Here is a 24382-nt window from a genome sequence, read left to right as displayed (position 1 = left end):
TATTTCAAGACATCTGTTAAAACATGTTGATATTCAAAACTCTGAAATGATTTTGTTGATTTGTTGTCATTTTCCCTCATTTTACTTTTAAAAATGTTCCCAATTTCCTGTAGTGAATGGATGCTCACCATGGAGTATAATGAGATTCTAAAAAAAACTTAAATTTATGTTTTTATGTAATTTTAAGTTTGTATTCATACAATAATGCCATTCAAATAATGTCATATTTTGACAGATGGTTATTTTTGTTTGTCTCTGTCCCTTTTCCCCCCAATTCCTGTTAATCACCCCCTCAGGACAACCCCCTTTCCACGATGATGACTTTTCCAAGCTTGTCGAGCAGATCATCACCAAAGACTACCCGGTGCCAAAGGTCAAAGGTTTGTGTGCTTGTGATCTGAAAACAATCAGACAATCTTTGTAAGGTGTCTATTTCATTAACCTTTAAATTGAAGGAAAACAAAAATTGGCCGCTATATATGTGCAGAAAAAAAAAGTAGTTATCCATCACATTTCAGCAACTCTCAGGATCTTGAAAAACTATTGCTCTTTAGAATTAGCACATGATCCATGACAAGACCCATCGATATCCTTGATAACATGCTTGGTTACTTATTTATATATTTTTGTGTGTGTGTGTGTGTTTCATCCAAGCATGTGCTTCATGAATCCATTAGCTTTGCAGCAATATGATTGGGACAATATTTCATAAATGAAGTATAGTTTTGGCACAGCAATAGAAAACAACAAGCATGAAGAAGCTTTACCCTTATTGAATTATGTGCCCTTATCATTTATATGAAAATATTGTGGTTATATGTAGGGTTCAGATAAGCAAAAGGAGCTTGTGAATTCTATGTGTGTTTTTGGCAAAGCTTTTGAAAAAGTCATCTAAGGAACTTGAGTTTGATAATCAATTCTCCAGAATGATATTTAAGAGGTCTGTGTCTAAAGTTCATAATTGAAGCTGTAGGCCAATGTCTCAGAGCTCCAACATGTACCTTACTTTATGAGGTATATATTAAAAAAAAAGAAATGGGCTGTGATTTCCATAATATTTGTATATATTTGTATGTGTCTGTGCATTTGTTGCAGGACCAAGATTAGCCACCAAGCCAACACCAGACTTTTGCAGTCTTATTCAAATTCTCTTACGGAAGGATCCATCCAAGAGGTTTGTTAACCCCAGGAAGATATCTTTACACACAGCATCAACACATATGTTTAGAAATATCTCACTTGCAAAATGGAATTGGATGTACAATGTATGTGTTCTTTGTATAAATGTCTATGTGTACACTTTACAATGAAATATTGTTATGTCTGCTGTCAATGCTCCTTACATAAAAAAAGGGGGAAAAACTAATAAACCCAACATATTCAAGAACATGATAATGGTTAAACTATAAATCTGAAGACATCATCCAATTCATTTCAGGCAGCAATTTACCAATACATGGACCTTACACAAGAACAAGTTTTATATGAAAAATTAAGAACTTGTCTGACTTTTGCTTCATTGTGCCTACCCACATACTTGACTACGATTTCACTTGTTTAACAAGTTTCTGTTGCAAATGCAAATAATTTCATTTCATTTCATTTCTTTATTTCTTTATTGTCCAAATTATGTATAAAAACATGGCATGGAAATTTGATTTTGTCACACATTCATAAACACATATTGACAACAGATAAATAGCAAATAATATTACATTACATATAAAACATCAAGTGAATACTCAAAAAATACAGGGAACCAAACATACATCAAAACATTGACTGGCATCATGTGTTTAACGTGCAAAGGGGGAAAAATAAATATATTTGTGTACATACACAGAAAATTATGGAAAAATCAATTGCCGCAAAAAGTTGTATAACCACAAATTCTGAAACACCTTACTTTACACAGACCACTCCAAATATCATAATCCATAAATTATAACACATATTGCACATATTCCTTACACCCCCCCCCCCCCATACACACAGCTAAAATCTGCTTCGTTTCACTGAATCCCTGACACGCCCGATGTGCACAATCAGACAACTATTGCACATTAATCTTAATTCACTTAGAAGTTATTCTATTCAAATAATTGCAAACCATAAAATTCTTGTGTGTTTTTGATAATGCTCAAAATACCCCCCCCCCCCTGCCGTCATACACCAAACCAGCTACAGCTCTCCCTTCACTTTATACAAAAATCAGCGGTTGTTATTACACATCCTGATTGCGTAAGGAGTCTGCATATCGATTTGTACGACATTTCAGAGACCGTAGTCTTCTGCCTGATCGTAGGAATTCAAAATAATCATGTAGCGGGTGATTCTCGTTTAACATAATACCATCTGCCATATTGGCGATCCGATCTGTACATTCCTTTGTAAGGTCGTAACTTTCCCCAGTGATTTTGCTAGCCTGTCTCACTATAGCTTCCATTCTCTTGAAGTCTTGTTTCCTGCAGACCCCGAACCAGATGACACAGTTAAACAATACAATACTTTCAACAAGTGATTTATAGAAAAGATTGAGAATAGTTCTATCAATGTGTAGTGATCTCAGTTTTCTAAAAAAGTACATACGAGTCCAGCCTTTTGAGATAACAGATCTACACTCTTCAGTCCAAGAAAGTTCACTGTCCGCTGTTGTCCCTAGGTATTTGTAACTCTTGACTATCTCAATATCTGTACCACCAATATTTATAAATTTTGGCTGTGGGGGCATTTTCCGAAAATCAAACACAATCTCCTTAGTTTTGGTGAGATTTAACTGCAGACAGTTCTTGTCACACCAAGAGGTAAAACGTCCAACCTCGGCCCGGTAGCTAGATTCATCCTCATCAATAAGTCCTAAAATAACAGTGTCATCTGCATATTTCAAAATGAATACATTTTCCCTTGCTGATTTACAATCGTTCGTGTACAGAATAAACAGCGATAATAGTGATAACAACAAACATGTTAATAATAATGATAATGATAATGATAATAATAATGATAATAATAATAGTAATAATAATAATTATCATCATCATCATCATCATCATCATCATCATCATCATCATCTTTGAGAAGAAATGCTTGGTCAACAGATTGTATGATGTCTCCTTCATCTTATCGGACTCTGAGTCACCAAAAAATACATTTACTTCTTCCTTCTTCTCCTTCTTCATCATCATCATTATCATCTTCGTTTTCATCTTTTTTTCTTCTTCATCTTCTTCTTTTTGGTTTGTTGTTAAGGGCGACATGGCATGATCTTGTAGCACACCCGTTCTGGCAGGGGAAGCTTCAAGTGAGCGATGATCAGAAGAAATCGCTGAGTGCCACCGACGGGGACGTTGACAAGAGTAGTATGAGTCTTAGTGCCAAGACTCCGGAGGAAATGAAGGTCAGGCTTTTGGGCAATTCTAAGGGAGTCCTGTAGAAGTTTTTGCCATTCTGATGTATAAAACTGTCATCTATATTCATACCCCCCCCCCCCATACTTGAAGTGCAGAAGAGCGTATGATATACATACGAATCAGAGTGTGCATTGCAAATCTTGTGTCGCAAGCGCCTTCTACAGTTTTGAAGCAATTTAGATGAAACTCAGGGTAAATGATGACATTGAGGTGTAGATGTGCAAGTCATGTTTTTGTGTTTGTCAGAGAAAGCGTTGCCATGCTAACCACAATTTCCCAAAATCCTTGTGGAGCGAACTACTTCCACAGTATTTAAAGGTACTGTTTACCATGGGGAGCAGTGATTTAAAAAGTGTTCAAGATATCACATTTGATGCATATGTGTAGATCAGGTGTATCACAAAACATTGTACCAAATAAACATTTTGCAATAAAGCCTAAAATATAAGGAGATATCACTGTTTTTCTCACTAATCCATAACTGTAGACAGTTTAGTCTAAAAACATTTGTCCACTTTCTGTATATTTAACAATACTTAACATTAAATATACTAATTCAAGTTTTTACATTGGTTGTTTCTATCCCTAACTCACATTTTAGAACCATTTTGAAGCACTAAACCTGGGTTTTTGTTTCATCTAAAGGGGTAAATAATGGCTTAAAACAATTCACTTCAAATTTGATAAATATAATGATCTATAGGTGTAGTTATGAAAGACACTCTTTGTGGTTTGTACCCGACAAGGTATTGCCATGGTAACTGCAGAGAGAGCTACCCCAACAATTTTGAAGCAGTTGAAATCAAATTTGGTGGACATTATGACATTGAGGTATAGATGTGGAAGACCTGATTTTTGTGTTTGCCAGACATAGTGTTGCCATGGTAACCATGCATAATACTTTACAATTTTTACTTGGATGGATGAAGCTAATCATATATATACTCCTGTATCGGGTTCCACACAGAATGTGACCCTGGTGACGTTGTCCACAGAAGGAAGACCAGTGTCATCTGCCCCGATTCCAGACCACCTGATGAGGACTTCGCTCCACTCGAACAGGCCAGAGTCGAGGCCTCAGAGCTCGCCGGATGCAGCTAGAAAAGAGCCGCAGTTCTTATTAAGGTACAGATTGAGTTTCCCCACTGATCTGACACAGGAAGAGATAGAGAAGAATGTAATGTCTTGCATCGAGCTGAGAAGCAGAAAGGCACTAATGTCATAGACTTTGTTCAGTACTAGCACCCTTCTTGTCCTTAGCGCATTGTGATGAGATGAATAAATACAGACTGACTGAATGAGCCTGTCGTTTAATGTATCCGATTTCACTAATTTTCTTTCTTTTATCTTTCTTTAATGAGGAGCTAGACAAGTTTTTCATTTCACCTGTTTATTCTAACTATTTTGCAGTATTTGGAATCTAGATCGACCACTATGTTCTATATGTTTGCAATATTCTCCTCCAAGCTGGATATCATGTATCATTTACAATGTAAGTTTGTTATATTTGATGTATTTTTTCGAGAAATATGAAAATGAATTGAAATTGAAATTAAATTGAAATTGACATTTTCAGCTCCCGTCCAAGGACGTCTCCAGCGGTACCCCCCGAGGACCCCATCGAGGACCTGCCACCATCCTCCATGAAGAAGAAGACGGCGGGAAAGCGGAAGAAGAGTGATGGCGGTGGGCGTGGCACCGGCGGTGGGATCCGGAGCCAGACCCGCTACCAGCAGGAGAGGAAGATCTCCCACGAGGACTCGCTGGATGTGGACGTGACCATCTTCACCCAGTGGGACCTTGGGGTCAGTCCGATCGTCGACAACCCAAAGGTGGGTGTCTTTCCAGGACCGATGTCAAAGATGCCAGCAGTTACTTTTTTTGCAGTATTTTGTTCTGGTCTTTTGCCAAAAATACTGCAAGGATTCACGGAAAATAATGTTTTTCCTAAATTGTATTATTACCCATGTCTATGGTAGGAAAGGTAAAAATGCAGTTTTGTAGTTCCACCAAAAATATGCCTTTAGAACCCTCAGAATACTGCACTGGTGTTTACAAGGTTGGCATGCCTGCATAGATTATAGAAGAGTTTAATGGTCATGGAGCCAATATTTTGAAGGAAGGAATGATTTTGAATCAGGATGAATGAATAGATGATCTGTGTTATTTCTCTCCTCCATAAGTAAGGACTGATGTCTGACCTTATCTTAAGAGACCAGGTGAGAGAGGTGGAAACCAGCCTGGGATTGAATCCTCTAATCCTATTAGTCCTGATTAGATTATCCCAAGGGCCTTTGTTACAAATGGTTGGATTATTGCACCAGAGTAACCATGAAAAACTTGCATAGTGGTCAAATTTAGCTGGATATCAGCCAAATACCAGAGTAGTACATTGTAGTTTGGTATCTTACGGAGGTAACACATCAGCTCGTAGGATATTTAATTTTTGAATATCTGTCTCTTTTTTTTTTTCGTGAGGTGGATTATACCTTTCCCATGCCGTGATGTATTATTATTTTTTTTTTTTTGCTTTGATACTAACCTATCAATTTTATTTCAAGAGTCAAATGTCAAAACAAAACAACCAAACAAAAAGTGATTTGATTTCTGGTAACACCATCTTTGCTTGGTATGGCTCCCTCTTCCAGTCAGACATAGAATCATTCATTGGTTCCTCTATTCTGCATATCAGTTGTGAAATATTGCTATATGTCTCTTTTCCATCCTTGGGTAGTTTAGGTTATAAGGAATGATGACAATGATGATATGTCATAAGGAATGATGACCCTGGATATAACTGTGAAAGAGCTACCGCATTTTAAAGATGCTTTCACCCTTATACCGGTTGGCAGATCCAGAAGCCAGCCTCACTCAAGTTTGACACCCGAACCCTGGGCATCCCGGTGCACAGTATGGAGAAGCTGCACAAGATGAGTGAATCTGCCGTCCAGATCTTTTTTGGCAACGTGGGCGACTCTCTCGGCAGCAAGGGCGGGGACAAGTCGGCCGGCGCCCAGCGCACCAAGCTGCAGCTGCTGAACTACGTGGGCACGATCTGCAGCAACGGCGCCCTCGCACGGGCTGTGGCAACCTCCAAGCTGGTAGGTGTTAGTAGTGGAGAATCATTCAGCTTATTTGTCGGTATTGATCATGCATAGTAAGTAACTTTCTTTTGCCATCTTTCCATGCCATGCATATACAATAGTTGAATAATTTGGAAATTGGCTGTCTTCTCCTTTCTTTACTCCTCTTCTTCTTTCTCTTCTTCTTCTTCCTTCTCTTCATCTTCCTCATTTTATTCTCTCGCTTCTTCTTTCTCCTCTTCCTATTATTCTTCTCTTTATCTTCTTCTCTTGGTTCTTCTTTATCATCATCATCTTCTTCTTTGTATCTTTCTTCTTTCAGTTTCCTTCTTCATCTCCCTCCTTCCATGCCAAAAATTCTTGCCAATAGTGTTTGTGTGTGTGAAGCATTAGGAGCTTGTAGGTATGCAAGTGCCATGATGTAAGCCTTACTAGGATACATGGTATGCATACTTAACTGATTGGCTGATCATATTCATGGGACTTTAATCTTTTAGATGTTGCCTCTAGGATTTTTATGTTGACCTTTTGTAAGGCAAGACCATCTTTGAGGTGACCTTCGCAGAAACATACACTGATATCAGGGTTGTTGGAGCGCTTTACATACGAATGTTAGTGTAAAAGCTGCAACTATTGCTCTTCGTGCCATAAGGGATATTATTTTGTGTTTCATTTTCACTCAAAGTTTTAAGTCAAATTCTAACCACACTTCTTGTGTGGTGAACATATGCTACATTAAGATATGTCACCAATCACTAGACCCATTGCTGCAAAAGAATTAGTTAATTTTTGTGTAGTCCACTTCCTTTTATAGAATCTTACTGTAGATCCAGTCTGATATTTGATTTTCAAGTGATATTTTCAATTGATATTCAGTACAGGTGAACTGTATTGTGGGTTTAGATGAAAAAGGGTATTCCTTAAAATTTGTGATGAGGTAACACCAGGTATTCCTTAAAATTTGTGATGAGGTAACACCGTGTTACTTCTTTCCACAACTTACAACTGTTGTCACGTGTTACACTTGTTCATCCATGTTACATTTGTCTTTCTTCTCTTTGGCAGATACCGTGCCTGCTACAGCTCCTGAAACCATCTCAGCCACTTGAAATGTGAGCATTGTTTGGATGTAATGTGGCACACTCTGAGATTTCAGAGTTTTTTAAAGTATTGATTTCTTCTTATGAACTGATGTATCTTGCCAGATGCCTACCCGCGGTATTTTCATACTCAGATGGTGGGCCTATAAACCCGGACCATTTCTACGTAGCCATGGAGGAGAAATATAGTAGATTCGAAAAAGAAGAAATAAAAGTGGAAAGAAAATAAAGATTATTGGAAAGACAGAGAAAAATGTTCCACTTTGGAAACAGTCAGTCTGGTCAGTTTTCCCTTTGTTTGCATTTATAACATGTTTAAAAAGCTACATCACTTCAGAGATCCCTTGCATTTATCCCCAAGTTGATTTACATCCTTCGAGTTTGTAATGTGTGTGTGTGTGCGTGTGCCTCAGCCCTGCTCACAATTGGCTTGCCCATTTCAAGTCTAGTATTCTGATAGCAGTGATTAATTTATATTTAGTACATAAACAGGTAGATATCAAGCATAGTCTTGTCATATCCCATCAGAAGAGACGGGGGAGAGGGAGAGAGAAGAAAGAAAGGAAAGTTTAGTAATGAAACAACACGTCATTCAACATTTTTTCGTTGTGAAATAAGACCACTTGCCATCCTGCAAACTACATCTGCAGAACCAAGAAGCCATGAAGGAAAAGATGATTGGCGCTTTTAGAACCATACAGCTTTAACTGTGGCTTAATACCTCTGTGCGCTCTGTTTGCCATATACATATTTAAACCCTAATCAGGCCGGGGATGGGGGACATTGAATTTTTATCATTCTTCAAAATTTCACAACTTCCGTATTTTTCATCCAATTTCAGTCAAGTTTTTGCCATTGAACTCATAAGATTTTACTTTGTACATGTACATTTGTAGGTTATCACGTACATAAAATCACTTTTCGAGTGTCCGTTTGTTTGCAGCCGATGCCGCTCTGCCAGAGTATTGGGACTGATGGCGCAGAGCCTGGACGAACTTCCTCAAGACCTGCCATTTACTGAGGTAGCGAATGTGTTGGTTTCTCCTCAAATTTGGGCTATTTTCATTTGTTGTTTGTGTTGTTTATGTCAGGAATACACATAAGTTATGAAATAACATGCATCTGACAAAGAAAAACCAGCAAACTTGGGTGTGACTGCTCATAAATCATAGTGTCATATTGTCAGGATGCTTTCTTTCTTTTTTCAAGCACTTAGATAAGGGAATTCATGTACAAACGAATGCTTTTAGCAGTCTTCATATTTTCATGTGAGCAAAATCCTTTCAAGGACACTTTGTTATGAAAAATAATGGGTATGTGACTGGTGTTCATGATGAATAGACCATGGAATAGTTAGCCTCTGATTTCAGTAGATGTTAGTAGCATATGAGTGACACCTTTCTAACACAGATACCTACATTAACAGACATATATTTTCAAATAGTACACTATTTGTGAAAAGATGTCACAAAGCAGTTCTGGCATCACATGCTGCTTTATACCATCACTTTGTGAAATGTCACAAGCAATTGTGGTATTGCTCCCTGCTTCGTATCATCACTGTAGGATCCCTCCACTATACTGCATTTGCCGTGTGACTTCTTACCTCATCTTTTTCCTTCTTTTATTTAATTTTTTTTTAAATCCAAAATATAAAGCAAATGTACAGTGTACTCTGCGTAATTGCGAGCTTCTTGTTAACACTTTGGTCCTCAGTGCTGATAGTTTTAACCAGAAACTCTCAAGGCAAAGTATATTCATATATATATTATAGTTAATTATAATGATTCTGTGTGCATGTATGTAAGGGTGTATGGTTTTTCTTTTTCTACCACAGGTGATCACAGCTCTAACAGAGGTCCTCAGGGACAACAACCGCAACTCCAAGCTGAAGCAGAGCGTTGTCCCCGCAGTTGGTGAACTACTCTTCCTGGCGGCCACCCACGACCAGGATGGAACATCGGAGCCGACCGTGGTGCCCACCCTCACCTACACCATGATATCGCGCTGTCTGCGAGAAGGGGTGAGCAAATTATTTGCACAATTATCTATTCTCATTTTCATTTGTGTGTACCCAACATGATGGTAAAGTACAACCATGCTAAAGCAGGTGTTTGTTGAATCCCAAAGCAGTTTAGTCAGCTTATCCAATATAATTATTGTGTATATGAAGGCATTCAAAGCAACTGACATTTTTGCAGTTCAACGCAAGAAGTATTATCTAATTTGGGGGCTTTTTGTGCAAATTGCAAATTATGCACAAGTTAGTGAGCAGTTGGTTAAGTACTCGGTGAAAGTACGTCAAATGGGCGAAGACATTGTGCAAAGTGAAAGTACATGATTTACTGAACTGAGTCATCACTGATGAGTACAAGTTGAAGTTTAACACAGTATGTAGGGAGTATCTCATGTAGAATTTACTATGCAGCATTTGTGGAGAAATGATCTTCTTATCATTTTTTTGTTACCCAGGAGGATGCCTTTGTTCAGCACTTTGCTGCCAAGGTGGTGGAGAACGTGGCAGCCACAAACAGTGCCCATGGTGAGAAGCTGGCCACCGGGGAGGTCGGACACCAGCTCTGGCATCTCTTCACTCACTCCATGGCGGACACTCCCAAGATCTGCTCCATCTCGGTGAGTGGTTTCCTGCCTCTTAATTTACACACAGAGTGACAATTTATCAATCTATTTTGTCTTTGGAGACATTCAGAAAGTCAATATGATCTCATTTGAATCTTCTTGACATGAAAGATTGTGAATCTTTTGTGTTATTAGAGCATTTTTATACATTGTTGAGAGGGGTGTACTTTCATTAAGCGCGATAATTTTGTTTGCACTGTACAAATATTTACTTTTTTCTAGTGGAGTAGGTTGCCCAGAGGACAACTACATGTACTACAACTGCATATGTAGTGTTACCATAATTTTTTCTTAGCTAGGCTATGACTGTAAACAATATAGTATGCAAAGGGAATTTTTGAGAAGCAGACTATGAGTAGAATATTTGAGAATGGGTACCTGTAGGTGTTGCTCATACAGGAGAAATCATGAAATGATGCCGTCACAGGAAATAAGATGTTGGCACCTAGATGAAGACAAATGAAGGCTTGGATTTGTATCTAGTTCACACTATAGATAAAACTGAAATTGAGACTCTACGGACATTGAGACACCAACTGTTCTCTCTTTTTTGTTTAAAACTTGACAGGCTCTGTCGAGAATCTGCCGGCATTCCGTTACCATCTTCCAGAGCATCATCGACAAGGTGGGCCTGCCCAAGGTCCTGGAGGGGCTTGCGGTCAACATCAGCCGTGTCCTGCAGGCCCTAGTCACCATGTTTGCCCACCTCTTGACCGAAGGCTCGCACATTCAGCGCATCACTCAGGACAGGGTAAAATGAACAAATTCCTTCCGCAATGGTTTAACCCTGTCTGTGCTGGGGACTTTTGACGGTGTGTCCAATACTTTTGGGTCTTCTGTGCCAATCAGCACTCAGAGCACACAGAGTGTTAAGCTACAGAAAAATGCATTCATGTTCACATGCACAGAGATAGAGAAGTAGAGACAGTGTAATATTGCATCATATCCGTACAAGACACTCAGAGCTGACTTTGTGTCTTGGTTTTAGTGTTGAGTCCACAAGTGGTACTGCATATTTCAAGCCCCTTCTTTGGATAAAATTCCTGTTTTGGCTTGCTCTTTATTCTTTGTGATGACAAAGGTGTTGAGTTTTCACTAGGGGCTGCTCTATGTTGTGCGTTTTGATGATCAAGATTGGGCCACACGTACTGTCGGGAGAACAAACGATGCATGTATGAGAATCGGCATTAAAGACAATTACTCATGTACATATGAATTTGTGAAATGCTTAATTCTGAGACCTACGTGGAAAACACATGCAAAATTGTTCCTTTGTCTTATAACTTTATGTATGCTCAAATGTGATGTAACCTTTGTGACACATCAGTTTATTAATCAAATTGACACACACATGCAAATTCTATAGAGTTCTTGCCACACTTTTCAGTAAAGATTATGTGGTCCCTTTGAAGTTTGTGTCAACTTTTTCTTTTTTTTGGAGGGGGGGGGGTTGCATTTGAGTACATTTTGAGTACATAATTGAGGTTTCCTGTGCACATTGTACAGAAGAGCATACTACCATTTGCAAAATTTGTCCAGAGTTTGCACAGTAAAGTGAAGAATCCCTAAAGGAGCCTACTGCAGTTAGTTCACATGAATTCTCAAGACACCAGGAATACCACCTTTCCCTGTCTCACACACACAGGAGTTCTGTCTCCACATTATGAAGCTGGTGGAGAGCCCGTCTGTCCTCATCCGTGCCAAGGCACTCCTGGTCGTCCTCGAGATCATCAAGAGCAGCCCAGAGATGATCATGACCTGCTGTCAGGCCAGGTAAGACAAAAGTTTTGTTTTGTTTTTTTATCATTATTACTATTTAGTAATTTCCATTTTCCATAAATGGAAAGCAGAGTAATACAAAGAATAGTAGTATAAACAAACAAACAAACAAACAAACAAACAAATAATCCTGAGATAGAATATGTGCAAAGGCATTGTATGAAAAGAGAACAAAATACTGTGAAAGTGGATATTTTCGCGCGACTAATTTTTCGCGCTTGGCTGGATAAGAAGAGATTCGCGTGTTTTTAATTCTGCGGAATAAAGACATCACACACAGGAACATATAGCAAGCAAAAATATTCGCGTGCTTTTATTTTCACGCTAGTTTCTGGTTGCGCGAAATGCGTGAAAATTTCCACTTTTACAGTATACATGAATACAGAGGAATTGCCCATTCAGCTGAATCAACAATGATACTGCCATTCTGCCATGGGGTCCTGACAAAATAGACACTTCAAAAGATATTCATATGAATAATTAAAGACACCCAGTCGCGAGGATACATGGACATATTTCAGCCGCGGGCGGCAGCACGTAAACTCGCTTCCGAAGTTGCTACGAAGCGAAATATGTGTGTGCGCAAGACATCCCTAAAGCAATGTATCGCGCTATAGTATCTCGATTGCTCGCGATCGCTTGCTGAGCGCGGGACAGTACGTTTTGTGTAATGTGAGTGATGTTCGCATGAGCTAGTAGCTAGCTGCGTATACTTCGTACGACTACGCATTCTCTTCATCGCATCGTCGATCGTCGTCACTCGTCAACTATACTGTAATCATCAGATCAGATCAGATTAGTGAGTGCAGACCACATTATAATAGATAGGGTGGCCATCATGGACGATGACACATCGTCATGGGTAGCGGATATTACCGCCGAGTTGTCTATTCTGAACGCGGACGATTGGGTCGGAGACCCTGCCTGTATCATGTACTTGCCCTGGCGTGTGTACATAAATTCAGGACGGGGAAGCGACTGTGCCCGTGCAGGGCCAACGGCCAACGGCCACAGTTGCACTGCACATTTATGCAGTATTTTTGCACTCTTCATTGTTTTACTAACTGATATGAAGAAGGTGAGCGTTGTATCACCTGCCTGGAATATACTATATGCAAGAAGCAATGCCGAAACCCTTTCATTTGACTAGGTACAGTTTGTAAACTCACAGTTATAGTTCTGTCAGCTTAGCCTGGTGTGAATAATCTTTAAAAAAAAGACACACACACACACAAAGTGAACATTAAAACTCATAGATAAGTACATGACAAATAAGATGTAATGCCTTCTTCAGACAGGAGCATAAAGAAATTATTGTCTATCTCCCTCTTACACAAACAAACAGAACACTATTGTCTAGCAACAAACAGTGTGAAGGATAACCATTATAAATAAACCTATCACAGGTATCAGTATTTGAGGTTATGTGTGAAAAATGCCCTACAAATTAATGAAAATCGCGGACAGTAGACCTTTGTCCATAGTCAACTCAGTGTAACATCGCAAAGCCATTGTAATGGGTTAGCTTTCTACCAAACACTGATTAAAATACCAATCAGAGGCGTACCTTTGATCAACAAATAAGGGATGTGCCACGGATACCAATTAATCGTACTTGATGAAGCTCATACCTGTACATATTAGCATGTTACAAACTGATAGGTTCATATGACCAATATCTGTATTAGAATTAAAACAATGGATTCTTATGAACTGTTGTTCATCAACAACTTCCACACCAATCAACATCCCTATTAGACACTCCTATATGAAGATGTGAAGGTAAATAAAACTGTAACTTTCACGTACAAGGGTATTGTACGTACACTACTGTAACTCTGTAGTTACTACCACTGACCTGACACTGTCGGTGTAACCAAACTTTAACGAATTTCAACTGTAAAGGATCAATTTTTTTTTCTTCAGAATTTACATTTCAACATACTTGTAGAAATTCACATGAAAAGATGTACACTTCACTGGATCACTTGAATTTGGTTTCAAATTATTGGACCAAATGCATTGGAAGTTTGACTATAAATGCAACATAGATGCCTGAAACTTTTGCCAAGCTTATGAAAATTACAATCTTTATCAAAATTCCTTAACCAAACTTAAAATGTAGGGCCCCTAAATATGAAAGAGGAGACTTTGCTATACAGTTAAATCAATGGGGACAAACTGTATTTGAATCGTAGCCATGAAATCTGGCTATGCAAATTTAACCTGGATTGTTGACGCTAGCTGCTCAGGAAAGTGACCTCTCTGTATCTATCTAGATTCTACATTTGCACATGAAATACTTTAAATTCTCAATACTGTGATGACAAAAATCTTACCACTACTTGCGATTCCCTGACTAATGACATTTGCTGCCTACTGCTGGGTCAGTTTTTAAGAAGCGATAAACTGACCCAGCAAATGTCATTTCGATTACGGCGTTATCATAATTTGACATAAATGAGAACTTAGAGAAGTTTTTCGCGGAATTATACATAGAAAAATAGGCCTACTTGTCGATGAAACGCAAAGGCCCTAGCAGTTAAAGATATATTAGAAAAAGTCATTCCACTTCAATCATTGATTCATGTAATAGACTTCTAACGTTACTTACACATCATCTGGATCTGGATTCCTTGAAGTTGTTGACTTGGTCAGCTGGGGTTGCTTGATTGGCGTAAGCTGTGGCATTACAATTCCACCGTGCATGCCGTAACACGAATTTGCACATTCTAAATTCCTGCAAAACTGTTCATGCAACTCCAGCAAGTGGAAAGCAAATTTTTCATCGGCACGCTGACGCTGAAGCTTCCCCCTCTGCCACTGGTCTCTTACTTGTCCTAAGCAGGGAGGTGAGAGGAAACCTCCCTGTCCTAAGCATGCTAAGAACACGTCTCTCTGCGTTCTCCACTCGTCGATAGCGTCAAACAAGTAGATACGTTTTACTCGAGTTGGACGGCTGTTTTGATCTCCATTGTGAGGTTTCATTACTAAACCAAAGCCAAGGCTAATCCGAAACAGTACACGCATACCACACACATTATTGATATTGACATACCGGTACCGACGACTTTATACCAACTTTGTTATGTTCCGATCCGGCCCAACATACTGTAACACAGCTGACGCAGCAGACAATTGCCAATGAGATCAAAACAACCCGCCATATGGCCATGAGCATTGCAACTTGCTATACATGAAGTTTAGAGTTTTAATATTTCTTCATCAAAGCATATTTATAAATACCAAATATTAAAGAACATAATATATGAATGATTTAAAATATTGTTATATAATATTTTCAGACATTTTAAAATATTATTGCTTAGATTGCTGAAATTGGCACCATAGTGCAAATAAACAGAGACTGCAGCCAGATACGTACATATGTACACCACACAGCTCTACTGTTGTGTCGCGACGGGGACCCGTAGGAGAGATTTTCATGCACATGGCTGTTGTGCGGTTTTGTGCGTGCACCCATTCGGCCCCATTCGGTAGGTATTCGGGCGTCCATGTTGAAATTACAGTGGACGGCTCGCACGGCTCTCATGCCCCATCTGGTTTTCGCTGGTGCGCTGCGTAGCGTCGTGTTCGGCATTCGGTACGTACGGGGGTACAATACCGGGAGGAGCAGCTTGTCGTGCTTTTCTACTGAGCTGCGAATCGCCTGCGACGAGCGATTGCCTTTAAGTCAAAGAAACCATACATACACAAAAGTGGAGTCTCTTCATCCCTTCCTCTCTTTCACTTTCCTCTCTCTGTATCCCTCCCTCTCTGTCCTTCTCTTGCTTTCTTTCTTTCTTTCCTTCAACTTTTGTGGAATAACTGACTCTGAGCTGACATGAGCAGCTTGCCAGGAGAAGTAAAACTTCCTTCCTGGAGCTAACATTATTGCAACACCACTGCATTGAATATATATTCAACAAGTTTTGAACTGTAATCTTTGGATGCAAAATTATTTTTTTATGCCTCTGCCACGAAGTGGTGCCGGAGGCATTATGTTTTCGGGTTGTCCGTCCGTCCGTACATCCGTCCGCATTCGTTTATGCGATGGGTGAAATCAGCTGAAGGCCAAGGTCAAAGGTCAAGGTCAAATCATGAAATTGTGTCCGTTTATGCGATAACTCAAGAATAGATCCAGCAAATTTCACCAAACTTTGTCCAAGGATGATGTATGATGGGACAATTACTTGATTAGTTTTCTGAGTGAAATCAGAGAGAGGTCAAAGGTCAAAGATCAAGGTCAAATCCTAAAATTTATCTGTTTACGTGATAACTCAAAACTGGATGAAGCAACTTTCACCAAACTTGTTCCAAGGATGAAGTATGATGGGGCAATTAGTTTTTTTAGTGAAATTGGCAGAGGTTAAATGTCAAAAGGTCAAGGTCAAATGCTAAAAATGTTGCATTTTCCCCCATATCTATGCAATGCCCAAAGGTATTTTTTTGAAACTTAGTGTAGACATGTACTACTGCGTAAAGATTTCTCCAGAGAGAGTTTCATGTCATAAGGTCAAAGGTCAAAAGGTCAAAGGCCAGGTGAAAATGTTACAATTTCACTTTTATGTGAAACTGTCATCACACATTGTGAAGACATTTTACTATACACTTATTGGGAGAATCATGCATTATGGCGGAGGCATACCAGTTGCCATAGCGACATTTCTAGTTTTTAGATGTCATTGTACATTCAGTCATGGAGAAAGGAGACAGTTTTATTCAATTGTCAAGAATAGGCATACAAAACAGCATTGTATGATTGTAGTAGTAGACGGAGAAGTAGTGGTAATAGTGATGATTGTAGAAGTGATAAAAGTAGAGGCATTAGTTTTGATAATGATAGTGTTAATGGTAGTAGTAATAGTAGTAGTAGTAGTTAAATAGTAGTAGCAGTAGTATAGTAGTAGTAGTAGTAGAAGTTTGTAGTACTAGTAGTAGCTGTAAAATAGTAGTAGTAGTAGTAGTAGTAGTAGTAGAAGTAGTAGTAGTAGTAGTGGTAGTAAAACTTTAGTAGTAGTAGAAGTAGTGGTAGTAATAGTAGCAAATAGTAGTAGCAGTCACAAGTGGTTACGTTGTAGTGGTAGTAGTATGGTTGTTGTGGTAGTAGTTAGAGTAGAGGTAGTTGTAGTGATATTGATTATAGTAGTAGTGGTAGCAGTAGTCAGTAATAGTAGTTGTTGCTGTTGGCTTTGCTGTAGTGAAAGAAGTAGCAATAACAGGAGCAGAAGTATTGTTTATGATGGCATTAGTGGTAGTACTTATTACAGAAAATGGATTCTTAACCATCTACATTGCATCCACACCTCCCATGGCAGACTCATCACGTACATGGAGCGTGACATCCGGCAGCAGATCTCCCAGGGCAAGGGGGAGGGCCGCGCCCAGTGGAAGTACATGGACCAGTGCCTGACCGTCCTCTCTGACCACCTGGTCAACTTGCTGCCACAAATCCTAGGTATGTGGCCACTCTCTTTGCTTACTCTGTTAGTTTTGCTCATCTGTGCAAGGGTTATGCATTCAAAACAGTGATATGAAATACCTGCTGATTTTAAAATATCTAGCTGTAGATTCTGATAATGGGGATGGAGAAGGGGGGGGGGAGATTTTTTTTTATCCTAAGGAACAAAATGAATGTGTAGATAAGGTTTTATTGATGTCCAGTCACTTGAGAAATGAACACCAACTAGAGACACTGGTGACCGTGAGTGAAAAAAAAACAAAAACAACTGACATGCAGCCAGGTAGGAATGAATCCTGAACAGCAATAATCGAATGTGTGAAGGTAAAACAACTTTTGATCACCTAAAGCCCCAGTCACATATAAACATGGATCCTCAAGGATCTACACGATGATCCGGGGAGTTCCATGATAGTTTCACCCTGGATGGAGCATCGAGGAGCATTGATGACTGTACACACGGTATCAACATGGCAGCTACAAGGATACTGCCGGAACAGCATGGCATTTACATGGCATCTACATCGCGGCCACATAGACCATCCTGGATTTCTCTGTCAACGTAGCAGTCCCGGAATGATGCCGGATGTTTTTGACCTCCAAAAGTTGCCTTGTTGGCCTCCCGGATGTCCAAGGATGCCCAAGGCGTCAACACGGATCTCTCCCCGGATCACTCCGGATCAGATCCGAGTTGATCCGGCATGTCTATGTGACTGGGGCTTTATAATTGCAGGCCTTTGCAGACAGTGTCTTAGGTACAGTGTTTTTCCTATTCATGGCAGGTGATGCGGAGAGCAGCCTGGCAGCCGTCTCCGGCCGCAAACATCCCTCCACCGTGCAGGCCAAGCAGCTGAAAAGCAGCCTGCCTCTCGTGTCTCTGGCTCTCCATCTCATCACCAGTCAGGTATGTAGTGGGTGTGGTAGGGGATGTAGGAGGGTGATAGTAGTGGTGGTGGGAGGCTGATAGTAGTGGTAGTAGTTGTTGTGATGGTTAATGGTGGTGCCACAGAGAGATAGCCTGCTCCTTGTTTCTCTAGCTGTCTATCTGATCACCAGTCAGGTACAGTATGTGGAGGTGTGGTAGCAGGGGTGGTAGGAGGGGGATAGTAATGGTGGTGGGAGGATGATAATAGTGGTAGTGGCTTTTGCATTGTTGCAGTGGTAATGTTGGTGATGAGATGTAGCTTGCCCTTTGTTTCTCTGGCTCTCCATTTGATCTCTAGTCAGGTATGTGATGAGTGTGGCAGGGGTGGTAAGAGGGGGATTGTAGTGGTGGTAGGAGGAGGATAGTAGTGGTAGTCGTGTTGGTAGTGGTAGTGGTTGTTGTGATGGTTGATAGTGGTGCCATAGAGAGATAGCCTGCTCCTTGCTATTTCTCTAGCTATCTATCTGATCACCAGTCAGGTATGTGGAGGTTTTGGCAGGGGTGGTAGGAGGGGGATAGTAGTGGTGGTGGAAGGATGATAGTAGTGGTAATGGTTGTTGTGATGGTTTATGGTGATGACATAGAGACGTAGCTTTCTCCTTGTTTCTGTGGCTCTCCATCTCATCACCAGTCAGGTATGTAGTGAGTGTGGCAGGGGATGTACATAGGAGAGTGTTAGTAGTGATGGTGGAAGGATGATAGTAGTGGTAGTGGTGTTGGTAGAGGTAGTGGTTAATATGATGATAATGATGGTAACGATACGTAACCTGAGCCGTGCATTCGAACAAAAACTTCAAGTTAATTGTGATTTAAGCACAGGAGTCAATGGAAATTGGTGTCATCAGCCTTGCACTATCCATTTTTGCTCAAACAAAATTGCACAGGCCACAGTGTGCGATGGTACTTTTATCTAAATGTCATGTGATGGGCAAGCGACCAATCGGATAGCTACATTCTTTTTAGGTGTTGTATGATAGTGGTGGTAGGGGGATGATAGTACTGTGGTAGTTGTGTTAGTAGTGGTAGTGGTTGTTGTGATGGTTAATGGTGGTGACATAGAGATGTAGCCTGCTCCTTGTTACTGTGGCTGTGTTGATAGTAGACTGTGGTAGTAGTGTTAGTAGTGGTTGTTGTGATAGTTAATGGTGGTAATGAGACACGGCGTGCTCCATGTACCTCTTGCTGTCCATCTGATCACCAATCAGGTATGTGGTAGGTTTGGCAGGAGTGGTAAGGAGAATAATGGCAGTGGTAGTAGGTTTGGTAGTGGTAGTGGTTCCATTTTTTGGTGGTAATGATAAGTTTTATTCTGACCGAAGCTGTGTAAAACAGCAGCCATGAATATTCCTTTATGAGTGTACACTACTGCACCGGTACTCCGTGCATGAGGTCAGAATTTTAGTGGAACTGCTCACTTTTAAACTACCACTCACACATGATTCTGACCATAGGCATGTAAAACAAGCCATGAATATTCATGAATGAGTGTACTCCACAATGCAGATGCAGCACACATTCATTTAAACATCCATTAGCCTAACACATACTAATAGAGGTAATACCTCATGACTTGAATTCTTAACATGTTTTTGTTTTTGTTTTCTCTCTCTCTCTCTGTGACCATCAGGTGTTCCGACCAAGGGTGGTTGGGGAGAAGTTCCTAGCAAACATTGGAGCCCTTCTAAAACATGTCCAGTCCATGGACAGTGGCGAGACAAATATTGAGCCTGCTGTAGGTGAGTTAAACTTTAGGAACACATCATGATTCAATTCATCAATCGATCCAAAAAAAAACACCAAACAAACATTTCTGTAGTTTAGTACTGTGTCTGTTTATTGTAATCTTTGTTATTTATTGCTAGTGTTTCAGGAGGGAGTGCAAAATAAATTTGCTGAACCCTTTCTTGTTGATAGGTAATTATTTGCTTCTGTTGCACAATTTTCAAAACCATCTTTAATTCCATTTCTTTTTTTTAAGTTACTCTTAAATTGGCAACACTGTAGAATCTTAGAGTTCAGGTTTCTCTCTTAAGTTGGCAAATTCTCGTCAATATCTTTATAACTTTGTGCACAGTTTACCAATTTAGCAAGTTCTGTATGATCTGCCTTCAGTGTAAGATATGCCATGAAATTCAGTGATGCCAGTTTAATGATAACATGAAAATAATTTGAGCCATAAAATTCTCCCAGAACTTGATGGGCTAAGGGTTGAGATGAGGCATTGATGGTGTTTTCATAGAGATTTAGGATTTGAAAGGCCACGTGAGCTATGGATATGAATTTGCTTTGATTTGATATGATTTATTTGTTCTGTGTGTGTGGCATATACATATGTGGTATGACACATAATGGTTATTTTTTACAAATTCAGTAATGTTCATTACACACAATATACTTCTGTAATGTAAATACCATGGTATAAACGTCACTCGTCAGTTGATAATTGATCAAAGGCATTACAGTTTATATCTGAGGGTAACATCAGAATTGCACAACTACTCACATGATGCTATCAACCAGAGAGAAAGAGTAATACAATGAAAGAGGAGAGAATGATGAACTTGAAATTTAACAATGCCCCCCCCTTCCATGTTTATCATGATATTTACTAAGTCGTGCAAGTGTGACATTAATGATGGATGGGGAGGTCTGCCGTTCATATGATGAGCTGTAACTTGCTGAGAGTTGTAACCTACCTTGTATTTAAACCCGCCTTGCACGTCATCGACCACACCCACCCATTCACCCGCAGGCATGCTGGCCATCGTGGAGTTCAACAACGTCATCCTGTCCATCCTAGAGGCGGTGGCCCAGCACCCAGCCCTCCTCATGGACCATCATGTGGAGGTCATTGACAGCATCCTCAACCCCCTGGCTGCACTGGTGGCCAGCAGGAATGGTGGGTAGCAAGTCATCTTTTTAACCAGTTCCATACGGGAACCTGGTGGCCTGTGTATTAAGTATATGTGGATTTCAGAATTTAGTGTGGAATGGATTAATAAGGCCTATTTCTTCTTCAATAGGGTCTTTGGTATATCATCCTCAACCCCCTTGGTGCACTGGTGACCAGCAGGAATGATGGGTAGCAAGTCAGTGGTAAAACTGAGTAAAATCAAAAACATTTCATGATTACTGTGTTCATAAAGTGCTTTCCCAGATTGCAGTTCAAATCTGTGATGTGGTACAAAAAGAATATAAATCTATCTACAATTCCCATTGCTCACTTGAACCTGTTTAGCTCATGCTGTACACTGATGAAAAAAAGGAGGATTGTGAGTCAGTTTAGGAGAGCAAACAGCTTTGATGTACATTTTCTCTGACGAGTACTTACAAAACTTGCCACTGTGGTGTACTGTTTGCAATATGTTTACGGTTCGTAGGAACTCACAATCTGAATTCACACATACTGATAAAGGATTAGCATCAAACATGTATTTATTTGCCAAGAGATTTGGGATACAAGGAGTTAACATGTCTTTAATATGACTTTTCTTCATTTTCATTTCCCCCTCTTCTCTCATGCTCTTCCTCTCACGGGTGCGTAGATGAGACCCGCATGTTCTGCGTGCGCCTGTTCGCCGAGATCATGTGCCTGTTCCTGAACCACGACAACCTGACGGAGGACGGGGCCGTCACCAACCCCCAGCTGCTGGCCGAGGTGACGGCACAGACCCTGCCCCACCTGAGTCGGCTGCTGCTGGACGCCGACCCGCTGCCACTCTACGGCCTCAAGCTCATGCTGGCCCTCATCGAGACCAGTCCAGCCTTCATCAGGTGAGGGGAGGTCAGGGCGGGGCAGACCTATCACTCATCACGAGTGCTTGCCTAGGACCTTTATAGAATGTTTGCCATTAAACCATTGCACTAGCCATTTGGAAATTGTGATACTGTACCTATGATACCAGTGCACCAAATCTGTTAGACCTTACTTCAACAGTGTTTTTGATAGTGAAGTGACAAAAAACAAACAAAAAACAACAACAACTGCACATCCCAGTGAATGGGAGTTAGTGGCCTACGAGTTCTGGTTTCATAGAAACAAAGCATTTTTGCATTGTAACATATATTAACCTGTTGAGGACGGACTGAGTTTGCTATGACACGCATTTCCCATAGACACTTGCCCAAGTATTCTCGAAACTCATCTTTAACTGGTTAAGTTAAGATTTGTTTTATTGTTGAAAACAGGATGTCAATATGTATCTTATCTATTTATTTCTTCCATACTGAAGCCCTTTTGTATGTTTGATCGTATTCTTTTCTTTCATGCTGAAGAAAACTCGAGGAGCTGGAGCTGGTTGCTGTGCTATTCCAGGTGTTGATTGACCACCGTAATAGTCCCACGTGTAGCACCGTACGTTATGTCATCTCTATTCTCAACTGCGTCATAGCGGATGCCGACACTGATTTACAGGAGTTGTATAACCAAGGTAAGACCCACATGTATGCAGTTTCTCGTGGTGAACTTAAAAATCATTACAATACACAGCCACCATTTTTGGAATGCCTCTTTGAGTCTTTTGATGCAATGATAACAATACTTTCAAAACACTTTACTGTTACTGATAAAATCGGACAAAACATTGGTCAAGCAAAACTCATTTTAGTCAATTATTGGGTACAAGATAAAACTCTTTGTCCAATTCTACTTACTGGAGGATGAAATTTCAATAAATGTAAATTTAAAGAAAATTAGCAATTTCTCCTGCTTTATAATGAAATAAAAGTGATATGTATTCCATTTGCAAAACCTTTTTATTGGAATTTCTTAATTTTGTTGGATGATCATGCATCACTGTGCAGGCATCCAGGACCACGTGAGCATCCTATTTGAAGACATCCAACGGATGTACCCTGGTGCCGAGGAGGGTAAGGTGGACTCCAAGGCCCTGAACCTCCTCATCACTGGACTCTTGGACCTCCTCCACTGCCTCCTCAAGCACCTTGCCAGCATCGTCAGGAACGTGCTCCATGTAAGACTCAATTGAAATGTTTTTTATTTGGGGGGAGGAGGATTTAGGGTGCGTTTATGCTTCCATTTTGGGGGCCAAATTCAGGCTTTTGAAACGTGATTAGTGCAAAACGCTGTTACGTTCATGCTCATTTCGATAGAAACGCTGATTCAAAACGCCGATCCAAAATGCACAAAAAAGGTACGTTTACGATCAGCGTTTCTGACTAATCACGTTTGACGGGGAAGCATGAACGCAACAGCGTTTCTAAACACGTTTAGAGTGACGGCATCTAAACGCCTTTCCGGTTCATGTGAAAAAATAGCGTGCCCGGCCAGCCAGCTACCCTGGCCTGTGCAGTTTTCCCATGTACTGTGCATACGCATGTCTTTCCCAGCTGCTCTCCCAGGCCAGGCCACCGATCGCAGCGCACGCCCCAATTTGACCTGCCTCTGCTAAGGTCAGCGAAGCAATCGCAAACGCTCTTTCCAAGGCTCGAAGAAAGTGAGCATAAACAGTCCTCCCATGAACGGCGTTTTGAATCAGCATTTTGAATCAGCCTTTCAAAACGCTGATTCTGCCTTCGCAAATTGAGCATAAACACACCCTTAGAGGAGATGGGAAGAAGATTGGGGGGGAGGGGCTTGTCTTGGGCAAGATTGAGGACAATTTTTTTTTTCATTTTTTATCTAGTCACTTTAAATCATTGCTTTAAAGATGATGTAAGATTGTGTAACCAGTGCATATTTAGAGCTTGTTCTGGGAATTTATGGAAAATTTCACACAAGTTTGCAGAAATCTTCATTCATGATTCAATGATTGGTCTGTTAATAGTCACTTATTCTTTTTCTGTCGTATCACGTTCTTCACAGGGCTGTGCATAATTTGAAGGTTTAAACTTTTGATTTGAATTGGCATTTACCACATGATTGAGGATGATAACATGTGTCTATTGATCATTTTCATTCCCCCCTTGTAAAGTTTGTGTTTCAATTTTAGAATTTTGCTCAGTTTCAAGAAATTTGCATTGAG

General features: G+C 40.2%; 1 protein-coding gene across 1 annotated transcript in view; it reads left to right on the top strand.

Moving 5' to 3' along the window:
• Positions 1–24382, top strand: part of LOC139720378 (serine/threonine-protein kinase ULK4-like) — a 32843-nt gene that overhangs the window by 5441 nt on the left and 3020 nt on the right. Inside the window, exons 6-24 of the mRNA XM_071631744.1 lie at positions 297–380; positions 1096–1174; positions 3250–3397; positions 4378–4535; positions 4987–5242; positions 6263–6511; positions 7559–7605; positions 8537–8615; positions 9431–9616; positions 10066–10227; positions 10802–10984; positions 11879–12006; positions 17331–17470; positions 18256–18377; positions 20026–20134; positions 21151–21297; positions 21944–22172; positions 22674–22828; positions 23202–23371. Coding sequence (XP_071487845.1) covers positions 297–380; positions 1096–1174; positions 3250–3397; positions 4378–4535; positions 4987–5242; positions 6263–6511; positions 7559–7605; positions 8537–8615; positions 9431–9616; positions 10066–10227; positions 10802–10984; positions 11879–12006; positions 17331–17470; positions 18256–18377; positions 20026–20134; positions 21151–21297; positions 21944–22172; positions 22674–22828; positions 23202–23371 — 2831 coding nt within the window. The remainder of the gene's footprint in view (positions 1–296; positions 381–1095; positions 1175–3249; positions 3398–4377; positions 4536–4986; positions 5243–6262; positions 6512–7558; positions 7606–8536; positions 8616–9430; positions 9617–10065; positions 10228–10801; positions 10985–11878; positions 12007–17330; positions 17471–18255; positions 18378–20025; positions 20135–21150; positions 21298–21943; positions 22173–22673; positions 22829–23201; positions 23372–24382) is intronic.

The sequence above is a fragment of the Diadema antillarum genome, unplaced genomic scaffold, assembly GCF_040938485.1.
Source record: "Diadema antillarum isolate AM-2024a unplaced genomic scaffold, OU_Dant_1.0 scf00000127, whole genome shotgun sequence".
In the NCBI taxonomy this organism is placed as follows: Eukaryota; Metazoa; Echinodermata; class Echinoidea; order Diadematoida; family Diadematidae; genus Diadema; species Diadema antillarum.
This window is presented reverse-complemented; position numbering and strand designations above follow the sequence as displayed.